Source organism: Orbicella franksi, chromosome 7 (assembly GCF_964199315.1).
Source record: "Orbicella franksi chromosome 7, jaOrbFran1.1, whole genome shotgun sequence".
NCBI lineage: Eukaryota > Metazoa > Cnidaria > Anthozoa > Scleractinia > Merulinidae > Orbicella > Orbicella franksi.
Window position 1 is genome coordinate 9775878 of NC_138151.1, and position 15975 is coordinate 9791852.

Consider the following 15975-nt stretch of genomic DNA (forward strand, 5'->3'; position numbering starts at 1 on the left):
GCCACTACCAAGACTACATCATTAACTTGGACGTCTTTCTGTTCCTTCTGCCACTTGGACCTAAGATTCAAAGTTGGTAGCCACTCTCGCAGCCACCGGTGCCAAAAATGTCGCACTAGTTCTTGCACCAGTCTCTATCAACTGATCCAGGAACGAACTGGCCTCCTACTTGTCCAATCAGGAAATGATTTGGGGTGATGGGTGTGTCATCTGATTAGCAGCTGATACGTTAAAGGCCTGGAATTTATGAGTGCCTCTGCACCCGTAAATGCTGTCATCAGTTCTTCATCGGTCACATCTGCAGTTCCCAATATCGCATAGGTTGCTCTCTTCGCTGACTTGATCATTGTCTCATGCACCCCACCAAAGTGAGGTGCCCATGGTGGGTTGAAACTCCACTTGATTCCCTTGTTGGCAGCTGATTTCTCAATCTTGTCCCGCTCCAGTTGCTCGACGAGCTCCCTCAGCTCTCTTTCCGCGCCTACAAAATTAGTTCCGTTATCAGAAATCATCTCTTCTGGCAGCCCTCTCCGATTGGCCATGCGATAAAACGCGTTCAGAAAGGAATGTGTATCCAGCCCATAGGCCATCTCTAGGTGAATAGCCCTCGATGGTAGACATGTAAATAAACAAAGGTATCGTTTAGCTCTCTTCTTGCCCCTCCCCTGAACAGTTACAAATGGTCCCGCAAAGTCAACCGCTGTTCGGGCGAATGCTCGTAAAGGCAGTCGTAGTCGAATCTTCGGTAGGGGGGCCATTATCTGTTTAGCAGCCTTCGCCTTTCTCTTCCGACATTCACAGCACTCTCTTTCCCAGTCACGAATCTCCTCTCTACCTCGCGTGATCCAGAATCTGGCTGACAGCAAGGACAATGTGTGATGATTCCCACTGCATGGTTACTTCTTTCATGATAGGACTTCACAATTAGCCTGGTCACCCCACTCTTCCTTGGTAGAATGACTGGATATCTAGCATCGAAAGGCAGGTAGTCTGCATAGCGCAATCTCCCATCTGATCGAAGCAGACCCTCTGCATCTATGGTGGGGTTCAAACTTAGCAACTTGATGCTTTGCGGAACAGACTTGAAATTGACCAGCGCCTTGTATTCTTCTTGAAAGGCTTCTTGTTGTGCCTCTTTGATGATGCCAGTCTCTGCATCTGAGATCTCTTGACTGCTAAGTTCTCCAGAACTCCTCTCCTCTAGCGGCGTTCCGCAGTTGTTCACGAATCGATGTACCCATGCCCCAGCTCTCAATAATCTGGTCCAGCTTGAATATCTGCTGGGATTTAAACGCCAAGTCCTTTGCGGGGTAAGCGCGAATAGTACTGGTTCTGTGCCTGGCACATCAAATGTTGCCCTCGCTTTCTTGCGGACTTTTAGTGTTGCTTCAGGAGTTACATCAATCTCTGTTTTTGGCCATGCGTCCTCTGGCATGCTCAGGAACTTCGGGCCCTCCCACCACATCTCGCTTCCTTTTACCTCAGTCACAGACATTCCTCTGGTTGGTAGGTCAGCAGGGTTCTGGTGTGTGCTAACATGACGCCACTGAGAAGGACTGCTTGAATCATGTATTTCTCCTACTCGATTCGCTGTGAACGGTCTGAAATTGCGGCTGGGTCTTCGAATCCACCACAGCACATTCATGCTGTCACTCCAGAATGTGAGTAGGCTCTGGTCAATCTTAAGGACCTTGGCTATAGACAGGGCCAATCTTAATCCCAAAACAGCTCCCATAAGCTCGAGTCTTGAAATGCTTGTAGCTGATGGTGGTGCCACTCGTGTCTTGGACGCCACTAGGCTGGTAGATACTGTACCACCCTTGTACTGGTACCTAACGTAAGTTACTGCACCATACGCATCCCCTGATGCATCTGTGAAAGTGTGCAAGGTAACTGTTTCAACATGTGAGTTCAACTGCAGGCAACGAGGGACTTGCACGTCTGACAACTCCGCGAGTTCCTCAAACCACTTCTTGGCCTGTCTAGCTTGGCTCGGATCTAGTGGGTCATCCCAATCTAATCCTGAAGTCCACATCTCTTGCGGTAGAATCTTTGCTCGGATCACGTGTGGCGCCAGAAACCCCATAGGGTCAAACAGCATGGCTATCTTACGCAGGAAATTTCGCTTGGTCAACTGGAACTTCTCATCTGGTGGATTCACTCTGTAAGTTAAAACAACCACAACACACCAAGCGTTTTCATTGACGGCAAGTTTCCTTTGTCTAAGTCCACTTCTAGAGTCCTGTCTTCTTCAGGTATCCTCTTACGTACTTGTTATGAGTTGGAAAGCCACTTTCTGGCATGCATACCTGCGGACCCCCACAGTGCTGATAGTTCCTCGTTAAGTTTTACGCACTCCTCTTCGCTAGAGGAAGAGTCCATGCTGTCATCCATGTATGTAGACTCCAAGATTGTCTCGGCAGCTCTCGGGTAGTGCTCTTGGTTTTCCCTTGCATGCTTCTGAGAAACAAATTGTGCCTGATATGGGCATGAATTAATTCCAGAGACAAGGCTATTGAACTGATAAACATCTGGAGGTCTTGACTGATCTACGTCCCTCCACAAGAAACGATGGAATAGTCTATTCGAGGGTGATATCCCAATTCTAAGATACGTCTCTGCAATGTCACATACTAGGGCTACTGGAAAACGTCGAAAACGGAGCAGTACGTGAAAGATATCCCTTTGGAGTTTTGGTCCTTGGCAGATGACGTCATTCAATGGCATTCCATTAAATTTTGCAGAGGCATCAAAAACCACCGTAGTCTTTGTAGTTGTCTTTTCAGGTCTTACAATTGCGAAGTGTGGAAGATACCGGGCCTTCTCCTCTGTCTTAGAGGGTGTCACTTTAGAAATGTAGCCCTTCTGTGTGTACTTGCTGATGACTTCTGAATACGACTCCGCTAGCTGAGGATCCTTTAGAAGTCTCTTTTCAGTGCTGATCAACCGGCTCACTGCCATCTCATAGTTGTTTGGTAACTCGGGGCGTTTGGTTTCCATGGCATCCCCACTTCATATCTCTCCCCTTTGAACTGTACTGAGCTCTCAAATGTTTTTATCGCCGACAGTTCCTCTTTTTTCAGCAGTTCTCTTTCTGTGATTGACCCAGATGAGTCGATCTCCCAAAACTTCTGCAATACAGAGCTCAATTCTTTCTCTTGTTGGTGAACGAAGTAGGCCATGTTAAAATTTGTCTGCTGCACGCTGTCCTCTTTCAGCTTAGGTGAACCAATACACGTCCAGCCTAACGGCGTCAGTCGACCCACCGGCTCCCCAGGTTGGCCACGGACATCTCTAATGGAAAAGTGCAATTCGGCATAGTCTATGCCAATCAACATGTCAATGATTGGCCAAGGGCCAAGATTTGGGAAGTTAACACCTTGCAGGTGCTTTCACTTTCCCGATTGCTCTTTCCAGTTAACTGGTCTCGTGTTCCCAGTCACCGGTGTTGCTGTAAATGCTGAAATTCTTGCACGAGTGCTAGTCTTGCCATCAATACTCTGCAGGTCTGAAGGAATCTACTTCGCCATTTAACACATTAACTGTGATTCATTGGGTGCTTCATTAGCTCAGCAGCCACATCACCATTTATGTAGGTCTTTGTGCTTCCGTCATCTAGTAAGGCATTTACAATCATTCTTCGCTCCCCATTCTTCACCACCACCGGTACTGTACGCAAGGCAAGATACTTTGCTGGCTCTGGAGCTTTTGTGGTAGCCATGGTTGTTGTCAAGGAGTGTTCAGGACGGGTGCTTCGCTCCTCTCCGTGCCAGAACTGTGTACATTGTTTTCACTAGCCTCCACGTCCAAGAGTAGGCCCCTCTCTGGCTCTATCACTAGTGACTCGCTAGCACTTCCACCATTTACAAACTGATCTCCATGCAGTGCCCGATTGTGCGTTTTCTGACAGCCATCAATACCACACCGACTACTTTGAGCACATCGCCTTCCCTAGTGATTTCTTCCGAGGCAACGATAACACAGTCTTAGCTGTTTAGCCTTTCGCCAACGACTTTGCACATCCATTTTCTTAAACTCTGGGCACACTGGATGATTTCTCTTACAAAGTGGGCAATTTGTGCTCACAGGCTTTCCTGGACCGCTTGTCCGACCAAAGAATGTGTGTGAGCTATCTCTTCGTTTTCCTATCAGCCCACAAAGTGTCTCTGCCGCAACAGTCTGGAATTCAGCTTCTTGCATGATCCACTCACGAAGTGTCTCAACAAATTCCACTTTTTTCTGCTCAAACACCCACCTGTTGTAATTAGCAAGCATAATGCTGGTCATTTTCTTTTGTACCTTCATGTATAAGGACCCATTGCCAAGTTCCTCTTTTCTTCCGGCCTCTTTCAGATTTATGACAATCACGTCCAGTAAGTCTGCCAACCTGTCTAGATGCTTGGCGTTTCCAGGACGAATCGGTCGGAACTGGTCCAATTCCTCTAAGTTCAAATTGATCTGACGGCGTTAACCACCGAATTTTCTCTCCAATCTGCTCTTGGCCGCTTCATAGGCCTCGGCCGAATGTCCTAAGCTCTCCACTGCTGCCAACGCTTCTCCAGATAAATACTTCTTCGACTGCAGCAATTTATACTCTGCAGTGGCTGGCGCTTTGTCAGCCATAAATGCTGCCTTCCAGCTCCTATACAACCGCTTGTCTCCACTAAATACCGGAATAGAAACCCTCGTCAATTGTTTCCACATGTCTTTTCCGAGCTCATGTTTCGGTGATTCTTCTACAGTCTTCTCCTCCTCTTCTGGCTTGACATCCCTTCTTGGGGGGCTCGAAGGCGACAACTCAAGCTCCTCGTCTATGGCACCCTCGAGCTTCGAATATTTCTCTTTGCAATCTCCTTTTGCACGGGCTAATTCCTCCTTCGCCTCTCTAACTTCGGCTTCCATTTCTTTTTGACAACGGGCATATTCTTCCTCCATTTTCTTTTGAGCACGCTTGACAGATTCTTCTTTTTCGCGTAATCGCTCCTCGAGCTCGGTCACGCGCCGGCGAGCTTTTGTTTCTTGTGAATGCAAATTACGTAATTTCCCGGAAAATCCCGACACTTGACTCGATAATTCATCCTTATTGGCGTCCAAATATTCTTGTACATTTTCTTGGGTATTACAGAATTCTTTCTCGATTTCCTCAAGTTCGCGGCTTGTCTTCTCAACAGCATGTCGATCTCTAGCTTCCGAATACAACACAGCCAACGACATCAAATCTTCAACAACATTCTCTTGGGCTTCGTCAAGTTTTTTCCTCGAAGCTCTTATTTCACGGTTACTCGCTACTCCATCTTCTAATAAATCCGCCAGCTGATTTTTTCGTCTTCTGAACAGCGATTTCGATTTGGCTTTCTTGATCTTTTGCTCCTCTATTTTATCTGCAATTTCGTCGCGGATACCTTCGCCGTCGTCTGCGCCCTTCGCTCGGTCGCGGCGCTTCTTCTTCTTCGAATTTAAGGCCATTTTCTTGAATTCAGCGAATTTCCCCGACGTAAACCTCGCTCTGCTACCAATATGGTTCCGAGTTAAACCATTTATTCGAATTTTAACTGAACATCAATTTCTATGACGAATTTGCGATCCTAAACTAGTGAAACATCTCCTCGTGGTCGCACAAGAAAAACATCCACTAAACGTAGTCACATTACCCAAGCATTTGCAATTCAAATACGCTATAATAAAATGTCCTTCACATCAAGGCTTTGTGTCATTTCCACTAATATTTGTAGAAGAAAATAGTCAATAGTTTTGTATTTTAGGTTGACACTTTTTCACCCAAAATGTAACCGGTCTAGATGGGAAAATCTACACCGCGGTCAATACCGATTTAAACCAATCAAATTCGAGAATTCGGTAGTTCCCAGTCCTTGTGAGACACGGCTATATGATAAATTCCTCATACAAACTTTGTATCGAAAGGCAATTTTTGTATTCCTCGTGCAAATTTTAAATTCCTATACAAACTTTGTATTTCTCATACAAACTTTGCATCCAGATGCAAACTTTTTATATCGAAGTGCAAACTTTATACAAAGCACTGATCCGGAAGGAATCTGGGAACGAGTTTAGGTATTTCAAGATGGCGGACGGTGAAGGTGACCAGCGAGATATGATCGTCCGCTTTTTCTTTTAACAAAAAAGTGTTCCTAGTAAGCAGTAACAGTGTCGAACCTTTTTTTGTTTTGGCTGAAAGTCGATTACATTAAAATCTTACGTGTAAGAACCTACATTTTTTTTAAAGTCTGGCAAAATAGGTTCTTGTATTCTGGGGTCGTTATTGGCAATTTGGGCTCATTGGTTCTTGATCTGATTAGGTTCTCAATTTCTCTGAAGGATAGATAGTTGTTGATTACCAGAAAAATAAATAAGCATGGGTTTTGGTCCTTAAATAGACAGTATTTATTCACAACTGTACTATGATAGGCCTGGCACAACTGGTTACAGATTGTATATGCAGTGTTGCCTGTAATAAGAGTTCATAATTTAACTGAAACTCACATGTAAGAACCTGCTTGATCTTATTTGGCTAAACAAGTTCTTCTTACATTTCTGGGTACCAAAACGGGAAATTTCAGCCAGCAAGTTCTTAATTCACTAGGTTCTTACACGCTGGTTTTTAAAGTGGAACATGAAGTTTACTGTAAGCTTTTGCCTTTTCGGAAAGGATTTCCTGTTGAGAAAATCTGTCAGTGTTTGGAGGAAAGACTACAGAGAAATGCTATTTCTGCAAGATAAGGATGATTGCTCTGAAAGCACTGGCCTGGTTAGCGAACGACAACCGTGAAAATGTCGTCTGCGAAAGTCACTGGTTTCAATTATCCGTAGAGAAAAGATAGCGACTGGGCCCATGACCCATAATTCTTAGCGCACGAAAAACTTAGCAACGCTCATAAAAAAGTTAATAAATCAGTAATAAAATTTTAATAATAAAATCTTCATGATCAAGCCTAACATGCACAAGGTCTTAAGAGCAATGAAAAATATTGCAAAAATACATGTATAGCTTTCCTTGTGCCGTAATGGGTTGTGTTAAGTTAGCAAGGTGTTGTGGTAAAATATAGAGCCACATATACAAGAACCATTTTTGCTCATGTCCTTTAACCAGCCATTCCACAAATATGAACGCGCCCTCCATACATGTGAAAATAGTTGGACTACTTATTCATACATTGGCTTTGACTCAAGTCAGACGAATATGTGTCATTCCGTCAAGCGTGCACACTAGAAACGCAGCAGAAATTGTAATGGCTTCTACGAATTTTAACGATTCGCATTCAAGACGAACAAAACTAGTTGCGTCTTGAAATACGTCCGACACGACCGAAATGATTCAAAGAAATTCGAAAATCGTACCTCAGTGACAGGCAGGAAATAAAAAAAATGTTCTCCATATGCACTTTAATCCAAAACTCTCGTGAAAATCAATCTTAATTTATGGCAGTGTTTATTGGTACACGGTAGTTGAAAAACTTACTGTCAATGGTAACAGCACGGAAAATAAAAGTTTTATACTTAAACTCCATCTGTCGACTTTTCTCTAGGAAAAAAATTCTTTGCAAGCCAACACAAGTGCACGCAAGGCCTGGCCAAGCGGACTCCCAAGTTTTCAACTCGCATCTACCTGCGAGTCCGTTTAGCCAGTTTGTTGACGCTGCTGCTGTTGTGCTGTTGTTCTTGTTTTGGTTTTGGTGTTTGCTTTTTCCTGTGGAACATGTCGTTGTCCACGAGAACAGCAAGTAGTTATCGATCTCACCATTGTCGCATAAACCTTAGCCAATTTACCATGCTCTACCAAGGCCCTTAAATTTGGAATTCTCTACTAGTATCTATAATTCGTTTCACAAGCTTCTCCAAATTTAAGAAAACGTTGATCACATTTTTATTTACAAAATAATGAATTGGTCATGTCGCGACCGCAGAACCGTATATTATACTTCTGGGGGGGGGGGGGGGGGGGGACTCCGTTATAATCCTAGTGGTTTCTTTTTCTGGTCTCCTCGCCGCTTTTTGATTATTGTCAATATCTTTTGCTATTCTTTACGTGGCAAATAAATGATGATGATAACGATGATGATGTTGATGTTGATGATGGTGTGCACGGACAACTACGTCAATGAAACAGACCGGCACTAATTCATGAACTTGACACGCGAAAGCATGACGGGCGTGGCTTATTCTTCTAGAACGTTTTTCATACACGTGCTAAATCGCACACGCGAAACGGTATCTTTGTCTATATTGTCGGATCAGAAGGGTGTTTACATCAAATGTCTCGCATGAAACACTCGAACCGATAACAAAGAAATATATAAGAATTTCACATTTTTGAGTATAAAAGTCGTATCATTTATTAGTCCAAACTCAAAATTTATTAACTCCAGAAGAAAAGTCATAATCCCATTTCTGCAATACAGCAGAATTTAATTTTTTAAATTCGCCTCAAAACCTCTCAACACTCCTCATTCATATTAATTTTCTTCTTCAGGCCTCGTTGACTAAGCTCCGCAAAGCAGATTGTCAATATCAACAAAGCTTTCTTGGAACAATGAGAAGTACAGTAAGCCTCTAGCTTCCTTTAAAACGTTGATAAATTTAGTTACCGTTAGATCAGTCAATTTGATTTGTATATTACTAATGCTCATCAATTTACGTGACTTGAATCACGATGGCGCACTCACTTTTAATTACTGTTCAGCATTTTTCAATATATTACTTTCTAATAAATAAACTTTCTTTTAATATTTGAAATTTTGCAAATTATCTATCGACGAAAGATCGCGCAAGATTCACAATCCATTCAAAACCGCGTAGAAACCGCAGAGCGAGAGCATGCACAAATTATGAAACGTAAATAGTGCGTGTGTGTTTTTCCATCGCGGAACGACATTGACCTTTCTATTAAAAGATCAACACAACACGCATGCAAGTTGTCACGAAACAATAAAACAAATCGAGTATATAATCCGATTGAAATAGTGTTCAGTAGGTCATAAATTCATCGAGAAGAAGAGAATCGTAGACGAGAACCGTCCTGTTTGTAAAGGTAAACGTGTTCTTCCTGAAATTTCAAAATTAGTACTCGATATGATTTTAGTATCGTGGAAAATGCGAAATTTATCTTTGTCTTGCGATGTGGTGGGCCCGTAGGCTCGTCTGCAGACTTGACCTTTACTTTTTATGATGTGAAGTAACTATACCAAGATGGTGAAATTTTAGAAGCTATGGTATGAGTCTCCACAATCCAGTATATGAAAGTACATGTACGGCATTTTATCAGTAGAAATGAATTATGCATGTGGTAGATTAGGAGTAACTGCAGAATATCCTGCCACCAGCATCATTTTTTTTTCTTAACGATGATGATATGGATCGCTTCTGCGATAAGACTATTTCGACATGAAGTGCTAGCATATAATTTATACAAACTCGAAACGACTCACCGCCATTTTGGATTAACTCTGAGCCGTTGCTTCATGCTTGAAGTTGAAGGTTTGTTTGTTAAGGTTCGGTTCTTCTTATCGCGCTTTCCTCAACTGAGGAATTTAACTTCCAGTGACTCCTTCCAATACACTTAAAGAGTTCACTGAGTTTAATGAAATGAGGTTTTGGTTGTACCTCATTGACAAAGCCACTAGGCTCCTTCAATCAGTTTATACATGTACTTCTGTCGTCGTGACCTTGGTCACGTTATTTTTTCGTCGTTGCGTGACGGTCTGATGATTACTTATCATTATATTTTGTCCTGTAGAAAAAGACGTACAGACAAAAAAAAAACCTTTCTCGAGTTTCAATGCTAACAAACAAATAATTTTGTCAGCCATCACTAAAAGTGTTTTTCTTATCAGCTATTTTCTTTATGCAAGTCCCATTTTCTTTCTAAACTAAAGCTGAGATCAGAAAGCCGCGAAATTTGGAGCATTTCCCTTCCGCCGTTCTCGCCCCACAACTCGCCTCAAATTTTATAACGAGGAATTTTTCCCTGCAGTGGTTAGATTTTTTTTTCGCCCAACTCTACATATCTCCTCTCATTCTTTTCAGCAACGAATAAAATGGCAGACGGAGTGGATCCGAAGCCAACAAGTGCTCCTGGTGGGGTTATGGACCGTTTCAAGAACATGCTCAATAAAGCGAAAGACGCAGCAAAAAATAACATGAACATGGGATTTATGGGCTTGTTGAAGGACAATCAGATCACGTTAAAGAACCTTCTCGTGTCCGGTGTTACCGTGGGTTTACAGGTGCTTTTGAGTAAGGAGGTGTTCGACTGTCCCTTGAACCACCACAAAGCCTATGGAACTGCGTTTCTGGTGGCTCCAGTTTTTATAGTTTTCTTCGTCAATCTAGTGGTCCTTGGTGAACTTTCCATACTTACAGACAGAGTCTGCATGGGAAAGTATTACCGGTGGTGTGACTGTGGTGCTCGTGTCTTACCAGCCATTCTCAAGGCTTGTTTTGGACCGTTCTTTTGGATGATCGCTTCTTTTGGCGACACTACGTACTACGTCTGCAGGGAGGTTGGACAGGCCATCGAGAAAAGAAACCTGACTAACGAGACAGAGATCAAAATATTACAAGAGAAATTTGCAGAGGCCAAAAGTCATTCCCATGTGTTGGCTTGGGTGTTATTCTCCATTTTGGTCTTTGTAACAGCCACCGTAATCATTTCAGGGAGATGTGCGCTCAAAGATAATCACCTTTCAGAAGGTTAGGCATTAGTTTGCCAGATAACGCTTTGTAGCCCTTAATCATTAGGTATCTTGCGATGAAAAATGTGCTGGGGCTCTGAATCCACTTTGCATTATACAGTATATGATTTTTTTTGTTATTTTTTTTTATTGTTATTATTATTTGAAATGATCTGCTGGCCAGAAATGCGTCAACAAGAAAGTAGCCTTGGGTGAGGGTGGCGGGGAGAGGGGGTAGGGGAGGGTGCAAAGTACTTACGCTGATCTCAAATTTTCGTACCATAGGCCGTATCTTTCAAGCTATAGCGGGCAAACTTAGGGACATTTCCTCACATTAATCATGGAATATTTTGGTGTTGATTGTTTGGTCATCTGACTTCACGTTTCTATGGCAGCCATAGACCCACCGAAATTTGCTGTTTTATATAGCCAGGAGCCCGTGGGCTCCTGGTATAGCTTAAATAAGAAATTTTTGGAGATTTAACTCCAAATTCTTTAACAATATATTTTTCATGTTTTTTTGTTTGTTTGTTTGTTTTTTACATCAATTTTGGAGTTGTTGTTGTGATATTTTTGAAAAGATGGTGAATCCTAGATGGCCGGCATTTTGAAATATGACGTCATTTAGTCCTGGTATGATGTCATGATTGATACGTCATCGTCGGTTAAGTAACTAAGTTTGGATGCTTTACATGTCATGTAAGTTTGATCACGACTAAGTCAATACTTACGTTTGGGGAGGGGGAGGGGTGGGCACAAAGAACCCCAACCCCAACCCCAACCTTAACTCTCAGGCTGACGAACGGAATAAAAAACGGGATTAAGATTTTTGCGAAGTTATCATCCACAGATTGCCTCCTTTATAGATGCGTTGCATCGAACGAATCCTTATTTTCCCTCAGAATTGCGCAGAACAAACTTAACCTTTTGATTATCGAAGATATTAGTTTCGCAGGATACGTCCTTGGTACGTTTGAATCCTCTGGCGTGTGATAAGATTACAAGGACGGAAAGGTCTGATATACACCCAGCCATTGCACTTTAGTTTATAAACGTGTTTCTCTCTCTGTATATCTAGATCGCTTCAGTCTTGAGAGACGTGAGGCTGTTGCTGCGATGATTGCCTTTCACGAACGTACCAGACATCTCGACAAGGAGAAGAACGATAAAAAGCGACACAAAGAGACTATCACGAGCGACGCCGATCCCGAAACTATTACCAGAGAACCTGAAAGCAACGAGGATAACGACAAGACGACAGAGGAGGCAGCAGAGAGTGAAACATTCCGCCTTTTGGGGAAGTACAGAGAAATCACGCTTTACCCTGACGGCGCCCCTGAAGAATTTGCCCAAAAAAGAGTGGAACAATTGTTTGAGAATTGGTCCAAAGAGGACGACTGGCATTACCTTAAAGTGTATGAAGAATTTGCTGGAATGTATCCCAGAGTCACGTGTGGGAAGCCATGGGTGCCATGGGTGTCTGATTCCTTGCTCAAGACCAAGAATGTGTTAAAAAAAAGTGTCTCGCCACCTGATTAAGTGTTTAAATTTCACTAGACATTGAAACAACACCATCATATCACGGCAATTTTTGATCCCGTGAACTTTTGGTCAAAACGATGCCTAAATTATCACTGAGTATCTTCAGTTGTACACAGTTAAGTAAATAGTTAAAGGGAGATAAAATCCTCTAAAAGAACAAAGATGGCGACTGCTACATTTCCCCATAATTCGTAGCGCCCAAAAACGTACGCAGAGGTACTAAAATCTTCTAACTTGTACAATGTCGTTAGTACAGAGGCAAATAATGCAAAAACATGGCTTTCCTTGTGCCTGATGGGCTGCGATGGGTTTGCCAAGTATTGTGGTAAAATGTACAGCTGCCATCTCTTTTTCTCATGGAGGACATAGTTAGTTTTCAGTGATTTTCACCAGACGGAACAATACAATTTGAAAATGAGTGCCGATTTTTTTTCAAATTGGCATCGTCACCTTGTGTGCGTATAACCTGTTTCAACATATCTTTTGTATTATAGCTTAAGTGCACATTTCTACCAACTTTTAACGAAACTAACACTATTATATTCCATTTAGGTTTCCATCGCTGTAAACATGTACATTAGGTTTTGACTTAAAAAGTCGCGCCATTGATGCTTATGTTATTGCCCCTTTAACTGGGCCTAATATTGTAGTTTAAATATCAAAATCAAACTTTTTCTGTCTGCTTTTACCATTTTGTGCAGTTCCCATCGGCTGGTATTGAGCCTACGGCAGAGCCTGTGTAGGGTAAGACTAAAGTTTTCTACATTTATGTAACGGATGTATCAACTTATTTTTAGGATAACCCAGTAAAAAGATTTAACACAGTAGGTTGGTTTCAAACTTGTCGTCCCGTCTCGAGGATGGCAACTGTTATATATTGAGAACATTAATTGGGCACAACAAGTCAGTGTTATACGACGAGCTGCTCACTACGACTGGCATGAAATCCTTATATTGTAGGCACTTAAATCAGGCACTAGTACTTCTTTTTAAATGCTTAAGTGGTCTGGGACCTACTTATCTTGCAAATCTTTATAAATATAGCCATACACCCTACGGTCTAAGAGGAGAGAGGTCGACTTTGGAATTACCTAATTTCAATCCTAAATTCAAAAGGAACTCTTTCTCTTATTTATTAACTAAGTTATGGAACAGTTTGCCCTCTTAGGTACGTCTTTTAAGTGATGTAAATGACTTCATAAGTAAATTGCAAGGTTGTAGCTTTTTAGAATGTGTCTTAAAGTTTCTCTGTTACGTTTTTAGCTATCTCATAGTTATTTACCCTTTTTTTTTTTTTTTTTTGTGGGGCTTATATCTATTAAGTTGTTTTAAAATAGAATAACGTTGTTACCTAGAATAGAATAATATTATTAGCTGTAATTACTATAGTTTTCATTTATACAGGTTCGTATTTTGAACGAGTTCTTAGCTCCGCGACGAAACGTGTTAAAATAAACGATTAATTGATTGATTGATTGATTGATTGATTGATTGATTGATGAACACCTATTACAGCCAACCTTCCCGTCGTGCGCTGGCGTATGTCGCATTGATTTTATTGGCTACTGTATTTTCCATGGCAAGGTATACAATAATTATGCAACGCTTTTTAGTGCTTAGAGAAACCATGATTGCCTAGTCTGCGTGCAGACGGTTACAATTTCCTACGGTGGCCCGCAAGGGCCACCGCACATACAAACTTTATATTCCTCATACAAACTTTATTTAGCTCTTATTAACCGAGCAGGAGGTCTGTATGGGAGAATCTTGACCGAGGTCGTGAGTACAGACCGAACGCAGTGAGGTCTGTACACACGACCGAGGTCAAGATTCTCCCATACAGACCGACTGAGCTCGGTTAATAAGATGTTTATTATATGGCAAACAAGAAACAAATAATTCGTTTAATGTAACTGGTTTGTACTAGCTGACATTTTGCTTGCGAACGGCAATGAGTTCAATTGTAATCTGCCAAAGTTTGCTTGCCCTCTTTACTTTTTTTTTTCATCAGGCTTGGTTCCGAGTTAAACCATTTATTCGAATTTTAACTGAACATCAATTTCTACGACGAATTTGCGATCCTAAACTAGTGAAAACATCTCTTCGTGGTGGCAAAAGAAAAACATCCACTAAGCGTAGTCACATGACCCAAGCATTTGCACTTTAAATACGCTATAATAAAGTGTCCTTCACATCATACTCCCCCTTCTCGATGGGCCAGTGGCTCATCGACCTATCAATAGGAGTTTCGTGTGTTTCTAGCTTAAAGTTCACTATAGTTCTAGTCTCTTAAAGTTTGCTGTTGTCCTATTCTTCTGCGTCATCTTCTGAAAGGAGTTCTGATGGGCAAATTCTGGTGATCGGTCTTGATAATTCCTTGCGCCCAACTCTGACTTTGACAGCTCTCACGTGCTTGTCCTTTCCTGGAAAGACCGCTAGGACTCTACCAAGCGGCCACTGCCCACGCGGTGTGTCCGGTGCCACTACCAAGACTACATCATTAACTTGGACGTCTTTCTGTTCCTTCTGCCACTTGGACCTACGATTCAAAGTTGGTAGCCACTCTCGCAGCCACCGGTGCCAAAAATGTCACACTAGTTCTTACACCCATCTCCACCGCTTCTTGGGACTGAACTGGTCACTATCAACTGATCCAGGAACGAACTGGCCTCCTACTTGTCCAATCAGGAATGATTTGGGGTGATGGGTGTGTCATCTGATTAGCAGACTGATACGTTAAAGGCCTGGAATTTATGACTGCCTCTGCACCCGTAAATGCTGTCATCAGTTCTTCATCGATCACATCTGCAGTTCCCAATATCGCATTGGTTGCTCTCTTCGCTGACTTGATCATTGTCTCATGTACCCCACCAAAGTGAGGTGCCCATGGTGGGTTGAAACTCCACTTGATTCCCTTGTTGGCAGCTGATTTCTCAATCTTGTCCCGCTCCAGTTGCTCGACGAGCTCCCTCAGCTCTCTTTCCGCGCCTACAAAATTAGTTCCGTTATCAGAAATCATCTCTTCTGGCAGCCCTCTCCGATTGGCCATGTGATAAAACGCGTTCAGAAAGGAATCTGTATCCAGTCCATAGGCCATCTCTAGGTGAATAGCCCTCGATTGTAGGCATGTAAATAAACAAAGGTATCGTTTAGCTCTCTTCTTGCCCCTCCCCTGAACAGTTACAAATGGTCCCGCAAAGTCAACCGCTGTTCGGGCGAATGCTCGTAAAGGCAGTCTTAGTCGAATCTTCGGTAGGGGGGCCATTATCTGTTTAGCAGCCTTCGCCTTTCTCTTCCGACATTCACAGCACTCTCTTTCCCAGTCACGAATCTCCTCTCTACCTCGCGTGATCCAGAATCTGGCTGACAGCAAGGACAATGTGTGATGGTTCCCACTGCATGGTTACTTCTTTCATGATATGACTTCACAATTAGCCTGGTCACCCCACTCTTCCTTGGTAGAATGACTGGATATCTAGCATCGAAAGGCAGGTAGTTTGCATAGCGCAGTCTCCCATCTGATCGAAGCAGACCATCTGCATCTATGATGGGGTTCAAACTTAACAACTTGATGCTTTGCGGAACAGACTTGAAATTGACCAGCGCCTTGTATTCTTCTTGAAAGGCTTCTTGTTGTGCCTCTTTGATGATGCCAGTCTCTGCATCTGAGATCTCTTGACTGCTAAGTTCTCCAGAACTCCTCTCCTCTAGCGGCGTTCCACAGTTGTTCACGAATCGATGTACC

General features: G+C 42.6%; 4 protein-coding genes and 1 pseudogene across 5 annotated transcripts; 1 reads left to right on the plus strand and 4 right to left on the minus strand.

The window, feature by feature from the left end:
- Positions 1–206: 206 nt before the first annotated feature.
- On the minus strand, positions 207–758 carry LOC145493567 (uncharacterized). Its single transcript, XM_081473065.1, has one exon. It carries the CDS (start codon positions 756–758, stop codon positions 207–209), a length of 552 nt encoding a protein of 183 aa, XP_081329191.1.
- On the minus strand, positions 754–2102 carry LOC145491770 (uncharacterized). Its single transcript, XM_081471028.1, has one exon. The coding sequence runs from the start codon at positions 2099–2101 to the stop codon at positions 758–760; it is 1344 nt and encodes a 447-aa protein (XP_081327154.1). The 5' UTR covers position 2102; the 3' UTR covers positions 754–757.
- Positions 2103–2274: 172 nt separating this feature from the next.
- On the minus strand, positions 2275–3721 carry LOC145493568 (uncharacterized; annotated as a pseudogene).
- Positions 3722–8591: 4870 nt separating this feature from the next.
- On the plus strand, positions 8592–13279 carry LOC145491774 (uncharacterized). 2 transcript variants are annotated; one of them, XM_081471033.1, is made up of 3 exons: positions 8592–9227; positions 10042–10707; positions 11767–13279. In XM_081471033.1, exons 2-3 carry the CDS (start codon positions 10053–10055, stop codon positions 12225–12227), a joined length of 1116 nt encoding a protein of 371 aa, XP_081327159.1. In that variant the 5' UTR covers positions 8592–9227; positions 10042–10052; the 3' UTR covers positions 12228–13279. The 2 variants fall into 2 exon arrangements, with proteins under 2 accessions (XP_081327159.1, XP_081327158.1); XM_081471032.1 differs by having other exon boundaries at positions 8593–9046; positions 11767–13278.
- Positions 13280–14874: 1595 nt separating this feature from the next.
- On the minus strand, positions 14875–15327 carry LOC145493569 (uncharacterized). Its single transcript, XM_081473066.1, has one exon. The coding sequence runs from the start codon at positions 15325–15327 to the stop codon at positions 14875–14877; it is 453 nt and encodes a 150-aa protein (XP_081329192.1).
- Between the last annotated feature and the right edge of the window lie 648 nt (positions 15328–15975).

Excerpts from the sequence above, each read along its gene's own strand:
- LOC145491770 (XM_081471028.1), bottom strand. The coding sequence starts at position 2,101 with ATGCTGTTTGACCCTATGGGGTTTCTGGCGCCACACGTGATCCGAGCA.
- LOC145493567 (XM_081473065.1), bottom strand. The coding sequence starts at position 758 with ATGGCCCCCCTACCGAAGATTCGACTACGACTGCCTTTACGAGCATTC.
- LOC145493569 (XM_081473066.1), bottom strand. The coding sequence starts at position 15,327 with ATGGCCTATGGACTGGATACAGATTCCTTTCTGAACGCGTTTTATCAC.
- LOC145491774 (XM_081471033.1), top strand. The coding sequence starts at position 10,053 with ATGGCAGACGGAGTGGATCCGAAGCCAACAAGTGCTCCTGGTGGGGTT. Across the intron at positions 10,708-11,766 it reads AGATAATCACCTTTCAGAAG|ATCGCTTCAGTCTTGAGAGA; the intron begins GTTAGGCATTAG and ends CTGTATATCTAG.